Source organism: Panthera tigris, chromosome C2 (genome assembly GCF_018350195.1).
Source record: "Panthera tigris isolate Pti1 chromosome C2, P.tigris_Pti1_mat1.1, whole genome shotgun sequence".
NCBI classification, from domain to species: Eukaryota; Metazoa; Chordata; class Mammalia; order Carnivora; family Felidae; genus Panthera; species Panthera tigris.
In genome coordinates this window covers 91,723,375-91,742,454 of record NC_056668.1, presented here as the reverse complement: position 1 = coordinate 91,742,454, position 19,080 = coordinate 91,723,375, and the positions used below count along the sequence as shown (strand labels likewise).

The 19,080-nt window shown below is 32.8% G+C and overlaps 1 protein-coding gene across 1 annotated transcript in view; it reads left to right on the top strand.

The window, feature by feature from the left end:
• Positions 1 to 19,080, top strand: part of NLGN1 (neuroligin 1) — a 671,605-nt gene that overhangs the window by 214,489 nt on the left and 438,036 nt on the right. Inside the window, exon 5 of the mRNA XM_042999129.1 lies at positions 6,050 to 6,202. Within this exon, the coding sequence (XP_042855063.1) occupies positions 6,050 to 6,202 (153 nt within the window). The remainder of the gene's footprint in view (positions 1 to 6,049; positions 6,203 to 19,080) is intronic.

Here is a 19,080-nt window from a genome sequence, read left to right as displayed (position 1 = left end):
ATTATGTAAATAAATTTAATTGTATAGATAAAGGTATTCCACCTATTTAGATAATTTCTAGACCGGCAAATGGAAATGTTCTGATTTTCAAAGTATTGCCAGCTATAAGCAGTAAAATATTTCCTACTTTGCTAATATCAAAATTGTTTTGTCTTTCTAACTTTCTTACGATGTACAATTCTGATATACTCTATAAATGTAAGTACTTGCTGGATTGATTTGACATTTCTCCTTCCAGTGTGTCCCTTTATCTGGTATTAGGTGGAGTGTCCACTGATATTTTCAGTTCACCTTCATTCCAATTAGGACTTTTTTTTTTTTTTTAATGCTACCCTAGTTACGATTCTCAGAGAAGTGACTAATGTAATCCCAGGCTTAAAAGTAACTCCCAGAACCCTAAAAATTAAATGTCATAAAAATATTAATAATATGGGAGAATGGTTTTTCAAAAGAAAATAAATCCACAAGCAGACCAGCAGAAATACTATCTCCATGAGTTACAACTATGAATGAATGCATCCTTACTAAACAATTTGAATTATTTTCATTGACATATATATTTAATAAACTACCTCATAGTAGAAAATTGAAGGTGAAGTATTGAAAGCTTAAAAATATTATTGTGTTTTAATATTTTTATAACATTCAAGAAATATTTTGATTAAATGAAATTGATGACCTTTGATTAAAAATATGTTTACTATGAACCCCAACAGTGGATTAAAGATTAAACACAAAGCTGTCATTAATATTTGAAATAAATCACTAAAACTGTCCAAGAGTTATCACTTTGAATGCTAAATTGCTAAGAATAAACTTATAATGTCAAAATGCAAATTTTGATTTTTAAAAACACTGTTGGAAATCTGAAGTTTTTAAACATTCAACACATTTATTGACTTTGTCCTCACAGCTAAGAAGCCTGCTTCCACTTAGGGGCTTTGAGATTTGTTGAGAAAATTCTTAACTTTGAAAATTCTTAACTCTTAGACATTTGTTATCTAAAATAATACTTAAATATAAAGGACTTCTTAGTGTGTAGACTTGTAAACTCCAAATTATCTGAAAGTACTTACAAGGTCAGTACACATAGTTTTCCTATTTAAAAAAATATTTTGATTGGTGACTTAATGTACTTCTTTTCTTTTGGTAAAATGTATCAAGTAAGACATTTACATGTTTACAAAAGATACCTCTGAGCCACCATAGTGAGCTAAGCCCTGTAAATGTGAATCTATTTTACAGACCTATTTTGAAGCACATTTAACAGTTTTAAATAGCCATTAAAAATGTACTAAACTCCTGTTTAAATTGGCAGATTAAGTCCTGAGCCAGTTAGTCAGTCACAAGAGTTATCAAATCAATAAATATTTTTAAATGCTCAAAAGTGTAGAATGTAAGAGCAGTCAATTCAAGTTGAGTCTATTCCTCTGTGCTGTCGTTTTGGGTAATTGTTTAGAAGACAAGAAAGATAAATCAATTTCTTTTAGGATTAAAAAAAAACTTTGCAGAAAAGTCTGAGCATCTTCTATTCAATTCCTTTTACAGTTATTTTGTAGATGTGAGTGTGGATAAAAATCAAGGCCAACTTTCACATTTAATTTGTTCCAAATGTTAAATCAACATCACTAGACATAAAGCAAACAAATATAAACTACTTGATGAATTATTCCTTTTATTTTAGTCAAAAGTCTAGTTACCCATTCTCCATGACTCCCTGATAACCCAAATCCTTTACTAGATTTCAAGGTTCCTATGACAGCCACTGCATTCAGAGGCTACCAGAGGCATTGACTGGGGTGTGCCCCTCATTCACTTAAACTAACCCAAATCATGCTTCTCAGTGGAGCATAATTGTTACTTCCTATTCTCCTTTGTGTCTTTACCGTTATTCTTTTGCTAATTTTAGGCCAGACACAATTGTATCACTTTTCATTTGTGTTTTATAATACCTCAAAAAACTACATATTTCATAGACTATTTCCATGGTTCCAAAAAGACTAATCTGAAGTGATAAAAGTGGGTCAAAGCAACACCCGAGATTTCTACCAATTTATTTTGGGAATTTAAGAGATGTTTAAATGTTTTTAATTGTGCTAAGAATACCTTGATATTAATATTTCAGTATTCAAATGCAATTTTATATTCTACATAGAGCCTTTTAAAAATTGCTCTTGTAGATTTTTACACACTTTTAAACTAAGAATTATATTCAGTCAACACTTCTATATTCTTTTGCTGGTTTGGAATGTTGGTAACTGAGGTTGGTAAATTCAGTAAAGAGGGGCACAAAAAATATCTTGAAATATCTTTAAATGTATCAGAGAAAAATTTAATTGCGGCACTACCCCACATTTTAAAAACTTTTAAATGCCAAAACCTCTAAATTATGGGCAATTAAAAACTTCATGAGTTTTTTTTAAGAAAAAGGAAACCGCTAAACTTGTTTAAGGAGTTATGTGACTAATAAATATTCATTAAGACCATTAAGGAGAGTAGTGATTTCAAAACCATGGTTGCCAGGCACAAATAAATCCCCATTAATTGCTCTAGAACTATTGGCACTTGCCACGTTGGCTTAAACTTTTTATCAGAAAGGTAAAATAGTTACTAAAATTTAAAATCGAGATATTTACTCAGATTCCAAGTTTATTAATTATTTTAACTTGAAACACTTAAATACTTTCTTACCATAAAAAATAACCTTCAGTGTAGTATTTCCCCCTTACCATCCTACTCTTTTCAGAGATTTAGATGTTTGGTAAAGCCTTAAAAAATGCATATAATGGAAAATATAAATATGCGTTATGAACATTGGTCTTTTCACTGGACCTGAACTAGTGCTTAAGGCTCTGAGAGCGGTTTTGATTTTAGTAAAGTCAGTAGCAGCTGTTTAGGCAAAGTCAGAAATCTTAGGTGAAATCTACCTTATTTATAAAGAAAAATATTAGACACGTTTTAGAAGGATGACTTAGCTATAATAAATTCATTAGCAATTACCAAAGGACATCTAATACATTTGCATGAAAGACATAATGGCTCCCCAAAATTTTATTACTAAAAGAATGGCATTAGCAAATAGTATTCAATAGTAAGCTATGTGATATATTAGTCTCACTTATAAAGATTCTGTATAAAAAAAAACAAGGGAAATATAAATACAATTTAAGCTATTTATATTTATCATTATATTATTATGCTATTTAAACTATTTACGACTTACATTTGCATCAAAAAGACTGTACACTATGAAGAAAATAAAGTCTAGGGTAGACCTCTGTATACACACTATCATAGAATACCAATTGTTCTGTAATAGAAATATGGCATCTTTCCAAACTATCAGTAATTTTAAGGGATGTTACATACAGTAATATTACTTATTTTATTAATTAATACCCCATATAGAATTAGCTTCAGGATTACTTCAAACAAAAAGAAATACTGTTCAGAACATAGCATTTAAATTTCATGTACCTTTCTGGAAAAGAGCTTAACATATTAAGTTCTTAGACAAGGCTGAAATCTTTGAGAAGTTTGAAAAGACAAAATGGAAATGAGAATGGGCCCAAACTATCAGTAATTCTTTCAAGTCTGATTTTCAAAGAAAAATAAAGAGACACCACTCAAAAGGCTCCTAGGATGTACTGTCATATTTTCAGTGTTTCCTGACAATGTCCACTTCATTCTGTTATTAAGTATAAAATGTGGCATGTCTTCTCAATGTGTGCCTGTATTGTTTTCCAGGTGAACAGAATGGTTCTACCAAGATTTCATTACTGTTCACAGTTGGTGCTTTGTAATTCTATGTAATTTTAATTAAAGAAGAATTCTGAAACAGCCTCCCTCTGTGCTACCTACAAGCATACAATTAGCAGAGTACAGTGTCTGCTGTGAACAGTCAGTTAATGATTTCAGTTTAATAATTTATTATTGCTTCTTCAGTGCCAGCCATACTAGAAAAATAAGCTAAAACTGTATGTAGCAAACAGGCATTTAAAAATGGAGGATAGTTTAAAAATTTCCAAAGGATTATTTTCTCTGTGTAAGCCTAACATCTCCACAAGCCCTCAAATCTTTACAAATGAGTGAATACTATTTTCCCTCCCAAGGATTTAAGGAGAAAATAAATTTAGATTTTTCTTCGAAATGAACTGTGTCTAGTGGATAGTTTCTATGTCAAAGTATCCTCCTCTACCACTTAAAAGTAAGACATTCTTCTCAAGTACGCCCTTGGGAGTGGTGGGCTTATGGTAAATTCATATGCTAGTATTAAGTCAAATTTAAAATAGTCTTTTTAAAAAGTCTCTAAATTCTGCAATGAGCTTATTTCCCCAATTTGAAAATCTGGACAAACGAGTTGAGTTGCAATTCCTGATCCTAAAAGGAATTTTTCATTTAAGAAAATCACTTTGTTATTACAGTAGAAAAATGGGCACATTTATATTAGTCATCCTTTTCACAGGAAATGTAAAGCAGCACCTAAATAATCATCAGATTTTTCAATGAGTTGGTATTATATTAGCCATTCTGAAAGCAGAAACCTCACTTGTAAAGATAAGAAATTTAAGTTTGACCAAAAAATGTCAAAAGCAAAGGAACAAAACTATAATTTTAAATGACACTTCTAATATTGGCATTAACAAGAAGATAATACACTTGATCTAATTTTGTTTCAATTGTAAGTAGAAGAGATAATGAGCTATTATAGAATAGTAACGTTTTATATATGTATGTATGTATGTAAATGTTCATAATCATATACATACATATATAATATTTCAATATATAATAGTTAACACCGGGGCGCCTGGGTGGCGCAGTCGGTTAAGCGTCCGACTTCAGCCAGGTCACGATCTCGCGGTCCGTGAGTTCGAGCCCCGCGTCAGGCTCTGGGCTGATGGCTCGGAGCCTGGAGCCTGTTTCCGATTCTGTGTCTCCCTCTCTCTCTGCCCCTCCCCCATTCATGCTCTGTCTCTCTCTGTCCCAAAAATAAATAAAAAACGTTGAAAAAAAAAAAATAGTTAACACCGTGTGTGCCAATACAAAGGTAAGCATGTATTTCTCTAGAGATTAGGGCATTTTTAATATCTATTAAAATTATCTTATGGTTCCCTTATATATCATTTCTAGATCCTTACTGAAAACTACAAAATTTGGGGACAGTATCTTAGAAAAGCAAACACAGTTGATTAAAACCCAGAGCTGTAGAAATCATTTTAACATCATCTTAAATTTTGCACTTGACAACTGGACTTAGGTATATTCTGTTTCATGTCTACAAGACAAAATCAGAGAGCCAAAGTGGGATTAAGAAGAGTACAATATTACACAAAGAGGTGAAAAGTATAATTTAGTCTGTTTTCTTCTTCCAAAGGGTAGAGTAGGTGAATTGGGCGGATAACACAGACTTAACTAAAAAATATCATTTAAGTGACAGTCCCCTAAGTGCAACAACAAAAATACAGATGTTATTACCCAAACATTCATTTGCCAGTTAATACTTGAGTCGTGAAATGAAACTTCCTGCAACCTATAACACAGTGTTATAATTACGTTCACAAGTTAGAGCATAAATTATTCAATATAATCATTATGCATTTAATAAAATCCTTATAGTAAATAAGAAATGAAAAAACAGAGTGTTTTATTCACAATAGCAGTGCTAACATTGTCCTTAGTATATGGCTCATAAATTCCATATGAGGTCCAGAACATTAAAAAAAAATAGTTCTAAGAACTATTATCATTCTTTTTGTTCTACTGTCACTTTAGAAATCAATCAAAAGCACCTATTTTCAATTTGTCCAAGTTTTGAAATTCAGATTATAATTTTTAACGGAATCTTATCAGAAAACAGTGGATATCTATTGCTCTCCTTTACAATAGCTCATTATATGAGTTGCTGAAGAAACACTTTAACAAAACAGCAATTTAAATAACTATATTAAAATCATACTCTTTCGTCCCTAAAATGGAAAATTTATTCTCTGCTTCATGATGTGTGTTTTTTGAGGATAAGAACAATTGCCAACCATTTGTTTTTCAGATATTCGGGACAGTGGGGGTCCCAAACCAGTGATGGTGTATATCCATGGAGGCTCATATATGGAAGGTACTGGAAATTTATATGATGGGAGTGTCTTGGCAAGTTATGGCAATGTGATCGTCATCACAGTCAACTATCGACTTGGGGTACTTGGTAAGAAGTCTCTTCTTTTCTTTTCGCCATTAATCCATGAAGTATGTGATAGTTTTGCTCTTGACTCATTTTGTTTTGCTTTGCTTTGTTTCACTCATTGTTCTATGCTTGTTGATTTTGTTTGAACCAAATTTTTTGATATTTTTAATAAATTCTATAAGTATGTTCATAAATTACGTGATGAAAGACAGGGTTGATTTTAAAATTTGAAAGTAAAAGGTACTGAAATTATTCACATTGTTGAGTAATGTATTTCCTGGTTTCACTTTACAGAACTGTGAAAGGCAACAACATCAGGGCCTTTCTAAAGAAAAATTAGTCCCTGGACAAATTTTCCCTTCTACTTTTCTTTTTTACAATGCCATAAAATTGTCTGAAATTTGACATGAGCTTAGAAACAGGTTTATAGTCTCTGAGAATATGTGGATGGACTGGCTTTGGGGAATGATTGTCATTGTGGTATAGGTTTGGGTTTTTAAAAAGCTGGTCAGATAAGAATTAAAAATATTTGTCTCAATGCATTTATATTGAAATATTTGATTTGGAAAAGATGTGTTGATATCATAAAGTGATAAAGAGTTCAAGTCAATTATTTATATATATATATGTATATACATATATATATATGTATATACATATATATATATGTAAAACAAAATCAAATTGGAGATTCTTGGTTTGAAGAAAATATAGGGAAATACTATTTTCAAAATAACTTATCAAGCACTCTGAAATACTGTTTTATGTAATAACAAACCATTATTAAAAGATAAACCTGATATTCTACTTGTGTAAGTATATTTTCATAGTATTGCCACAATCTGAGGAGTGAAATTACTTTATCATTTAATAAAACACCTTTATTGTGGTATATTAGTTAAGAGTATTTGCTAAAAGAGTACAATTGATCACAAAAGATTTTATCTTTTTAATATTAATTGTTCTTAAAGTCTTATACTATACATTTTTTAAATGTATATAATTTATACTGTTATTTGCACAAAAAGAAGGACCTCACTCTCATTCTTTAAAAGATTTTGAAAAAACAATTTAAGTTAGGTTTCTTTTATAATAATTGTTCATATCATATATTTTGGCCATTGAGAATCAGTTTTGTCTTCCTCTTCAGTGTTAGTTACTTCTATGTAATCATAAGCCTATGTTCATGCCAATCTCAAAATATAAAAAAAGAATAATTTTTTTTAATAGATTTTACATGTCTTGGGGAAGGAGATATTTTAGCCCTGCAAAGTGAAATCTTGATCTCTTTCTGGTTTTCTATTTTGAATTTGGAGTATGGTGGACAATAGATATAACGTGGCAAACTTAGGTATAAAATATTTCTGTAACATTTTTCAAATACACATTAGTTTCCCATAGTGTCTAATCAGGCATTGCTTCGGATGTTCTAATAATTTCAGTGAGCAGGAATGTGTTTTCCCACCAATGAAACTGTATATTAGAAAGATATATAAAGAGCTGTTCATAATCATCTTCTTAACTTTAAATATCCTATTGTTGTCATTTGTTTTTTATGCAAGACTTTAATGCAAGAATTTTTAACATTTTAATACATTTAATTTTAATTATTTAATACATTAATTAATAAATTTTAATATATTTAACTTTAAGTATTATTTATACCTCAGTTGTTTATATTCTCAAGTTTCTTATGAATTTTTCAAATTGAAAATCCTGAAGCAGTCAACAGTTTGCCAGTTGAAAATTTAAAATTAAATGCCGAATTGTGACAGCAATGTTTTCAAGAACTTCACCATGCACTTAATCATATATATTTATTTTATTAAAAAAAATCTTTTGGCCACACTTTATGTTGCCTCACTTTGTTTAGTTGTACACACATAAAGTAAGATTTCATAAAACAAGCTGTTATGTTACTAAATCTTTGCCTGTTTTTTTTAATGTATTCAGAATTGATGAGGACTTGATTTTGGTCCAATTTGAATCCGGTATTTGTGCTCATATCCTATCTCTGAACGCCATGTTCTGAATGATTGAAATGCAGGACAGTAGACTAACCAGCTAAAAAATGAAGAAATTGCTTGGTCTGTGAAATGGCAAACAGAGTTGGTGTTGATGATGGATAATTTTCTCAGTGCTAAATATTTGTTCTGCTGTACTTCAGTTTAGGGTTTAACTTTCAGTTGGCTCCTTTGTTGCTCACTAATAATCAACATTAAGAATCAGGTGTCCTTTCTAGACCTCTCAACATGATAAAGCACAAAACTCTGTTGGTGAACAATTTTAAATGCCTTTTGGGACACTAGTTCTGGAACAGGTATATTCTGGTCACTTTGTTCCTAAAATATGTATTGGGCTTTGTGAAAATATATTTAAGTGAATTAGTTCATGAAAAATAAATTATTGAAACATTCGTTTCAGTACACTTAGCATGTGTAGTATACTACAACCAGATCAACAGCTCATCTGACAGGTGATCTACAACAATAAAGATTATAGGGTTTTGTTGTTAATAATTCGTCTAATAGTAACAAGGTAAGCCAAGGTTTCTTGGGTATGGGATCCAAAATTATTGCTGTTTGCATTTGGGAGTGTTGGAAATTAAGTAGAAGATAAGATTTGGTTCCACATTAGAGGAAATCTTGATCTGTGTTTTGGTTTGGATGCTTTGGTATGAAGAATATGAATTTTGGGGTTCAGTGTACAATTTAGCTAATTACAAGACTATTGCTCTCAGAAGACTTGCAGAAAAAAATCAAGATGTCTGAAACAGGTAATGTAATTAGTGTTGATTGATTTTGCCATCCCAGAGGAGAAATATTACAGGTTTTATTTGTTTGTTTGTTTGTTTTAGCAATAACTAAAAATGTGATAATGTTTTGGTAATAAAATTCATACAGCTATCTAGAGGCAAGGTTCCAGTTTAAAGCATTTCATGTTGAAAATAAGATTTTGTTCACTGCAAAACAAAGTGGCATAGAAGAAAAAAAGATCTCCTATTGTAGCATTGTTCTAACGAAGCTAGGAACAAGTGGGAGTTAGTTTATCAACCGAGACCGTTTTGGGGTTTCCTTTAGAGTGGTAACATAGACTATCACTATTATGATCATAAGAAACACTGCTAATAAGTTTGAAAAAAAGGGAAGGGGGGAAAAGGTTGAAAAAAAGATCAGGGCTCTGCCTGCTAATCTCACTTCCCCTGTTTTGTCTTCGAGCTCTCTGCAACCCTATCTCTTCAGTCTCACCCGTCCAGTGAACATTTAGACTTTCTTTCACTTCTGGTTGTACACATTCTTTGTCCTTAGCCAGCTTTAACTCATCATCCTCTGTTATTTAGTACATTGTTGCATAGTTTTTTAAAATACACTTAAAATCATTGTTAATGGACTTATTTTTAATATTATAGTGTATAGTTAATAAAAGTACCATAATGGAAATTTAGGGAGAAGTGTTTTGATCATATGTCCTTAAAAGCCTTAGAGGGGGAAATAATATTAAATATTATGGTTCTAAATAAGATAAACATATGTACTTATGAACAAGAACTGGAAGGAAATATGAAATAAATCTCACACAATTAGAATGGGGTATTGTGCAATTAACACTTGAAAATAGAAACTATCTAAATGATATATTTTCAAATCTCAAAAATAAAAAACATATCAACTAAATTAGTGTTAAAAATGTGTTTCAACTGCCTCTTTAAATTTAGAGTGAATTTAAGAGTTATTTTTAGAGAAAATGAAAAAGTTTTATACCATTGTTAGGATCTAATTTAGGCAAACACAATTTTTATCTGATGGAAATTTAATGTAACTTGGATCTTTATATGGATATTTTGGAGGCAATTATGTGTTCATAATTCTAACCTATATGATTTAGATTAGAAAACAATTGTTTTAAAGATTTTGGAAGTACCGATATCTATCTGAAATTTGGCAAGTTTTAGCAGTCTAATGTCTGGTGAAAAAGTTTGAAGTGTACATACTTGTATTTGAAGAATTACACTTAGCTTACTTTTTAATGCAATGTAAACTTAGCAATTACACTTAGCAATCACACAATAATATAATGCAATTACACTTAGCTTACTTTATAATGCAGGGCTAAATCATTTAAAACACAAGTTTTTTTTTAACTTTACTGCATATCAACTTTAATGAACACCTGAATTAATTTTTATTCTATTAGAAATGGCTAATGAAATTTGTTGATTCTTATAACTATATTCTCTACCTTATGATAATACTTCAAGTATTATTAGACAAGTGAAAGAACTATAACTTTAACTATAACTTTGGTGGTGCTCAATTATCAAATATATAGTACTTGCTCCAATAACATACATCTTCTATGAGGGATAAAAAGTAAGAACAATATAGTACTTATCTTTAGACAGTTTCAATCTAATAGAGGGGAGAAATAAACATTCACTAGAGAACAATAATCGACATTCTGTTTCGTATTTATAATAATATTTTTATAATTATAATTTTAAAAAGCAAAGAATATCACATGGATCCCTATGGATGCAGTGATTGAGATTCATATTTGAATCTGAGCAGTGTAGCAGCAAAGAAATTTGGTAAAGTCTAAGTTATGCTTATGATTTAAAAAGAAAAGCATGTTGGGGTGCCTGGTTGGCTCAGTCCATTGGGTGACAGACTGCGGCTCAGGTCATGATGTCCCAGTTTGTGGGTTCAAGCCCCACATTGGGCTTTGTGCTGGCAGCTCAGAGCCTGGAACCTGCTTTGGATTCTGTGTCTCCCTCTCTCTGCACCCCGCGCCCTGCTCGTGCTCTCTCTCTCTCTCAAAAATAAATAAACATTAAAGGAAAAAAATTTAAAAAGAGAAAAGCATATTAATTTCTGAAGAGGCACAATGTTTTGTCATTATTCTTGGTTTTTGTTTGTCTTTTTATTTTTATTTTTTTGCGTTGTTTTTATTTCTGTTTGGCTATAAATCCTAAAACAGACAAATAAAAATCTTTACATGTGACCTTATATTTGAGATCAATGTATAATAAAATATAAGATTTTATAAGATGATCCAAATATTTTCTTGGAAGGTAGAAGAGAGAGTCAGGCTGTCCTTGAAGAGTCAAAAATTCTTCATAAGATTGATTTTATTTGAGTAAGATCATGAAAAGTAGATCATGTCTGGGATTAACTGAAGGGAAGAGAAAAGGTCTTTCTTTCAGTTTTTCTTGATTAATACTCTTTCTACTTCAAAAACGTGGAGATAATTTGTGACAAAAACACAGATGTAAATAGGCTGCTAAAATCATATAGGAATACATATGCTTTAGAGAAAAGATACAGAAACTTAGGTCATGAATCTGTATTAGAATTGAAGATAAAATGTATATCTTAATTTTTCAGAAGGAAAGTAAAAAGGATAATGGATTGTATTTCATAATTGTTATAATCAGATAAAGAAAACATACTTATTAATAAAAAATACACGGCTTTTTCTTACACTATACTCTAGCAAAATTTATCATATAGCTTGTTTATATTTGGAACCCTGAACAATATTGGAATCCTGTGATAGTTTTGATGTCCTTAAAAGATACAGATATAGTCTCAGTATATGATTATTTATATTAACGCTCTATAAAAGCCAGGACATAATAATAAATGTCCACAATTTCTACAGTGTCATAAAAAGACCTAATCAAATGCAATTCAAGTAAGATATTTGGTGATTTCACTCATAATAGGATAGAGCTAAAAACCAATTGACAGCTTGGACAGTTAACTTGGTCCACAGATTTCTTTTCTCAAATATCTATATCAACTCAGTTTTAATAAGGATGAGATGGCAATCAATTTTAGATTGAATGCTAAAATGAGCTACTGGAGTAGAGATATTGTTTGTCCTTTGGAATAAAGAAACATAAGACAGATAATGTCACAGGAGAAGCTTCACTATTTGTTCACTATTTTTATTCAACCTACTTCCTCCAAAATGATTTCAGGTGGCTTGAGATAAAAACAATTATTTAGTTATGCCAACAATTTGGAAGTAGCCTGAAAGTAAGCATGTGGGTTAGTGTGAGTGTTAGTCAAAAGAAGTTTGTTTTCTTTAAAATTGTGTTTTTGAACCAGTCATGTAGTGTAACTAATTAATTCATTCATTATAAATTGAGTAATATTATGTATCAGACATTCTACTAGTTATTCAGAATAATGTGAAAACCATGATAGATGTAATCCCTGCTATCCAGTAGATTACTAGCCATTAGGCAAGATAGAAAATAAATGAATAATTATACAAATGATATATTTTACATAGATGATGATTTAGTGCGAAGTCAACTTTCTTTACAATTATCTAGATGATATGTACTAGAGAAATGACAAGTGTTAATCTATTCTAGAAAGTCAGAAAATGTTTCTCAAAGGAGGTGACATTCAAGTTTCCATTTCTTATATTCTACTGAGAAAGCCCTCGTCAAGATTCCCAAGCACCTCCATTTTGTTAATTCCATTGGCCACTTCTCTGTTCTTGTCTTACCTGATCTCTCCATTGCATTGGAGACAGTTAACTAGTCCCTTCTTAGTATGCTGTTTCTTGGCATCACCCCAGGGTTATTTCCTATCTCACTATCTGCTCCTTCTCAGTCTCCTTCCCTATCTCTTTCTTACCCTGATCTCTAAATGTTGAAATACCATTATGCAGAATTGTTGGCTCCCTTCCTTTTCCTCTCTACAATGTCTCCCTAGGGAACCTCATGCATGGCTCTAAATACCATCTCTATGGAAGAGACTTCCAAAACTGTATCTTCAGGACTGCCTATTCCTTAAAACTTCACAGTTACATACTTTTGCCTATCAACATCTCCATGGAGATATCTAATGAATATTTCAACCTTCATGGCTAAAATATGTTGATTTTCTCATGAGTGTATTTCATTGTCTTCCACAATTATTATAATAATTGCAACAATAGCAATAGTAGCCACACTCATTGAGGACTTATTATATTCCAAAAGCTATTTTAAGCAGTTTACATTAATTGCATTATTAAATTTCCACAATAACCCTGTGAGGTAGGGTTGTTATTTTCCCAATTTTATGAGTGTAGAAACAAATGAATAGAGAGGTTAAGTATGTTATTTATAGTCAGACAGGTCAAATGGCATTAAGTGGTGGAGCCAGGCTTCTAACCCAGGCAGTCTTCTCTTCAACACCGTACTGATGGCATTAGCACTGCCATCCGTCTGGATAATCAAGTGAAACTCTATAGATTTTCCCTGATTTGTCTCTCCTTTATGCTCAACATCCAATTCATCAGCTTCTCTTGCTGAATTATTCCATGCATCCTGGATCTGTCTTCTTCTTTCGCTTTCCCCCTTTACCAAACTAAGTCTCCTTGAAACTCTTATATTATTTTCTTCTTTCATTTTTGCTCCATACCTATAATCCATTCTCCATACAGCAAAACCAGATTATCTTTTTACAACATAAAGTGTACCAGCTCACTTTTCTGCTTACCACCCTCTAGTGGCTTTCCATTATTCACTTAGAATAAAATTCAAACTCCTTCCCTGACCTGACAAAACCTTTCATAAATCTGTATCATGTATCTGTATCTCTTAGTGCCTGTACCTCTTGTACCTATATCTTAGTTCATCTCAAAATGCTGCTCCTCTCATTTCCAGTCATCTTTTTTCCTGTTTGTTTGTTTGTTTGTTTGTTTTGAGGGGGGAGAGGGCAGAGAGAGAGAGAGATAGAATTCCAAGCAGGATCCCCTGATATGGGGCTTAAAGTCACAGACTGTGAGATCATGACTTGAGCTGAGGTCAAGAGTCCAATGCTCAGTGGACTGAGCCACCCAGGTGCCCCCATCTTTTGTTCTTTATATACCCCAAATTCATTCCCGTTTTAGATATTTTATACTTGCTGTTCCCTCTCCCTATACCTGTGTGGGACTTGTTCCTGCTCTTCTGATCTTGGTTTGAATGTTTCTCCTTAGAGAGACCATCCATGTGCAGTCAATCTAACAAGAGCCACCATATCACAAGTAATCTTTTTAAAATTCTTTGCGTTACAATGATCATACCTGATTAGCTCCTATTTATATTTGGATTGTTTGTTTTATTGTTGTCTGGTGGTCTATAATCTGAAATAGTCCCTGACATAATGAATTTGCTGAGAAAATATTTGTTGAATGAATTTATGTGAATCTGAAGAATCAATAGGTGTTAATCCAACATGGTCCTTGACTGGAGGGTGAGGCTGAGCTTCAGGCAGTGAGGAAAATCTGGGTGAAAGCTGGAAGAAGAGAGAATTTTGGCATGTTAAAAGGACTGAGCAAACCCAGCTGGAATGTTTGGAGTACAGGGCAGTTGGTGTCAGGTAAGGTTGAAAACAGGCAGTGGACTATGCAGCATCTCTTTAAAGATGTAGGACTTCTAAGAACAATGAGAAACAATAATGGGGCCTTGAGCAGATAAATGACATGATTAGATTTGAATTTCGAAAAGTGTGTTGAGCAGGCCTAGACTTTGATCAAAGTTGACAATCTGCTACGGATACAAAGAACACGGCTTGCGCCTCATTAAAGTGAGATGCTTGGTAAAGTCAGTGAATAAGGCAAATATTTAGCTCATAGAAAATTGAGGGACCAGCCAAGCCTTGGCTGACTCAGGTGAGTATGGAAATCTGTCTTTTACACTAAAAGCAACATAAACATTTTGCCAATAATGGAATGAACGATAATGGAATGAATCAAGCCAGCATGTTCCATTTTTACCACAACTGCTTATTTAAATGACTAATTTTGGTTCTAATTTTCTTACATCTTTTAATAATGGAATGAATCAAACCAGTGTTATGGAGAGATCTTTTGAATTCCTGTTTTGAAGGAGTGTGAATCAATATGATCTGTATTATTCCAGAGACTGGTCAATATAAGAAACTGTAATAAATTACTATATTATGATGTTTCCTTATTTAAGCTCTTAGCTTCCTAAAAAGGATTTTTTTTTTTTATTAATCCTGGGAGGAAGTTGGTAGTATGTGATTTATGATTTTCTTGAGACATTAAGATCAGTCATTTGGAATAAGACCTAAGAACACAGAATAAAAATTTCCCCCATTCCTACTCAAGGTGTTCTTCTGGGTCCAGAATTGGACAACCATTTTCAAGTACTCAAAAGACTTCAACTAACAAACCATAAGCAAAAAGGTACTTAGTTTCCTTTTCAGAGCAGAAGTCATCATCTTAACTCAGTCATTCATTTATTCACTCATTAATTCACAAGTATTTGATAAGTGCCCACTACAGGTTCCCAGCAGTTGGGGTGGTCAGTGTTCACAATACAAAAAAATATATATAAAATAATATATATATTAGACATCAGACTCAATCCTTCCTCTCTGGATTTCAAAGTATGTAAGGCAGATCAACATGAAACAAACCAACAAAGCTATTCGTACAAATTTTGGTAAGTTGTGTTTTCAAAAAGATGAGGATGTCAAGAAAAAGAATATTTGTGGAAATGAAATGTAGAATGAGGGCTTCAGGAAACATTATGTTTTGTTTTGTTTTGTTTTGTTTTGTTTTGTTTTTTGTTACCTCTCATGCTAGCTTAGTTGTGGGGTTTTTTTGTTTGTTTGTTTTTTCCCCTCATGCATTTACAAAGTGAAGTATTAAATGACAGATAAAATATTTTGAAATAGTTTTAAAAGATGTAAGATGTATTTAGAAGCTAAATAAGCATTTAAACAAGCAGCTGTGGTAAAAATGCAAAAATCCATACAAACAAACAGACCACCCACAAACAACCAGGCAAAATTTTCTATTTGAATGTAATGAGCAAAATTGGTCTGTGAAATACAATAAACAGGGAAAGGATCCCAGGGGGGGAGTGACCAGCCCTTAACTATTGGGTCCATGGAATGAGAGTATAATCATAGGAATTTTCACAGACAATTGAAGGTTTTCTCCCTCACCTGCCCTATTGTGACTAAAAAAGCCATGCAGTGTGTAAGTTAGTCACATTAATGATTTTTTAAATGGAAATATAAATATCTTCTTCACTCAGTGTCAAGTTTTTCCTCTTTGTTCCAAACAAAGTGATGGCTCAGATTTTGCTTTTTAGTTTAGCTTGCTTTCAAATGATCCTTTCCCACCTCTGATGATCCCTCAGTAAGAAACTAAGGCCTTACTCCCTGTACCTTCCCATGATCTAGTGCCATGGTCCTTGGTATTTCATCCACTTTCAATACTTTGCCTTAAAAATATACTGCAATTTCATCTGCCAGAACACCTTGTAATGTCTTTCTCTTTCTAAAGTTCTTCCTTGAATAATTTACTCCATGAACACTTGGATATTGTTCCCTTTTCCTTTGTCTTTCTATTTTTAATTGGCATAGTTCATTTTAAAAAATACCTTCTATTTGTCTCCTTTTTTCTATTTCTGTTGCTACTAACTACTCACCTTAGGTTACCAGGTTTTCCGGCTGACTTAAAGCCTCCAGACCCAAACTTACATGCCAAATTACCTTAAAAATACCTTAAATTAAAAGAAATAAGTTTATTCGTTTCAAGAGAGATAGAGAAAGTGAGCAGGGGAGGGGCAGAGAGAGGGAGAGAGAGATTTCCAAGCAGGTCCCTGCTGACAGTGTCATTGCGGGGCAAGAACTCACAAAACACAAGATCATGACCTGCGCCGAAACCAAGATGCTTAACCAACTGAGCCACCCAGGCACCTCACCTTAAATAATCCTTAAAAATATAACAGAATACCAGTTTTCTTTAGTTTTTCTCTGCTCTGTATTTCTAAATATTTCTCACTAACTCTGGAATCCATTCCAGATTTTTCCTTCCATTTTAGGGTTGTTAAAGTGTGTTGCTTCTCTTCTTAGCAAACTTTATCTTCTATTAGTTTCTGGAAAGTCCCTTACACTCAAGCCAGGCTAGCCTCCTCACTGCATACCAGGACCATTTCCAATTGCTTACTTGCCAAATATAGTCATCTTGCTCAATCTACACAGCCTGGCTATCACCCTACCTTCTACAAAATTATCTTAGGCCAGACTGATTTATCTCTTCTGTCTGCTTCCATAGCTTAGGCAGCCTACTCTTCATTTTGGCATGCATAAAACCAACTCCCCTTGTTACTTTGTGTATATTAACTGCTCAATATAGTAGATGCCTTGCATCCCAAACTAGAAAATAAATACAAAATAAATAGAAATCTGGTTTTCCAATATCCTCAAGACTTGCAGGGTGTTCTGCATACATAATCCAAAAATCAATAAGCATGCAAATTAATTAACTTTGTCCTATTCTTATGATATGCATGTCTTAGGATAGAGAACAGATAGAATGAGTGGCTGATAGTGGAGGATGTGGGTAGTAAAGACTACTAACCATGTGCACGCCAGGTCTCATGTCTTGTCCCACATAAATGAGGTGAGGTCTTGTTGATGGTAACAATACTTTGCTCCCAATTGCAGTAGTATGAAAAGCCCCTGGATCCTCTGGAAAAATGCCCTGGGTACTGGAACTGTAATGCATGACAACAGCAATTTATTTAAAAATTTTTTAAATGTTTTATTTATTTTTGAGACAGGGAGAGACAGAGCATGAACAGGGGAGGGTCAGAGAGAGGGAGACACAGAATCTGAAACAGGCTCCAGGCTCTGAGCTGTCAGCACAGAGCCCGACGCGGGGCTTGAACCCACGGACCTTGAGATCATGACCTGAGCTGAAGTAGGCCGCTTAACCGACTGAGCCACCCAGGCGCCCCAACAGTAATTTATTTTAAACTGAGTAGTGATTTCTGAATTTATCATACCTTTACGATCTGCATTAATTGTTTCCTGCATAACATATAGTGAGTGAGAAGGTTGGTGTTCATGAGAATTAGATTAAACATAAGAAGAGTGATGAAACACAACTCTTCGAATTAAAATATATACAATATTAAAGAAAGGATAACTATTGACTTTATGTATGTAATGGCCTGTGAAATTTATGTTTTTAAACCCAGTTTAAGGTTGTTCTTTTGTAAAAACAATATTATAATTTCTTTGCCTTTTGATACTTCAGCTGTTTTGAGTTTAATTACAGGTTTTCAGTTATTGCCACAAACAGAGGTTGGGGTGAGAGATCTTAAACTATTGATTACTCACACACCCACCCATTTTATCTAACAGAACAGTTAAGACAATACATTTAATTTTTTTTTAAGAAAAATTTCTAAATACTGGGCAAGTTGTATTACTCAACTGATTTATGTATCAACAAAGTCACCATTTAGAAACCTTTCTGAAGAGCTGAGGCATAATCCTGAGACGAGACATATCCAAGGGAAATACTAATTTCTGTTCTGGTGTTTGTTAGCTTTTTCCATTTGAGCTTTTCAAAGCAGTACCTTTTCTAGAAGAGTCAGTTCTCTTAAAAGACTATGTAACATATCAAACAGAAATAAATTATTAAAAAGGATTTGTTAGTAACATTATAATTTGCAGCATTTTTTTCTGACAGAAAAGAATATGTAATGATTTTTTGTCATTTAATTATGCTAGAATTAAGGTTTTTGACTTTGAATGAAATAAGCTTTAAAAAATATGCATTCTTTCTTTTTAACCTAAATTAGAAAAATGCTTAACTAGATACAGTTTTTCCTTGAAATATACCACAGTTGTATCTGTTTAAAGTCAACAAAGAATATGTTTTTCAGAGTGTATTTTTGACTCTTCTCCTTTTTTAAAAAATTTTCATTTACTTTTGAGAGAGAGAGAGATGGAGTGTGAGCAGGGGTGAGACAGAGAGAGAGGGAGACACAGAATCTGAAGCAGTCTCCAACCTTTGAGCTGTCAGCACAGAGCCCAACTCGGGGCTCGAACTCACAAACCGGGAGATCATGACCTGAGCCA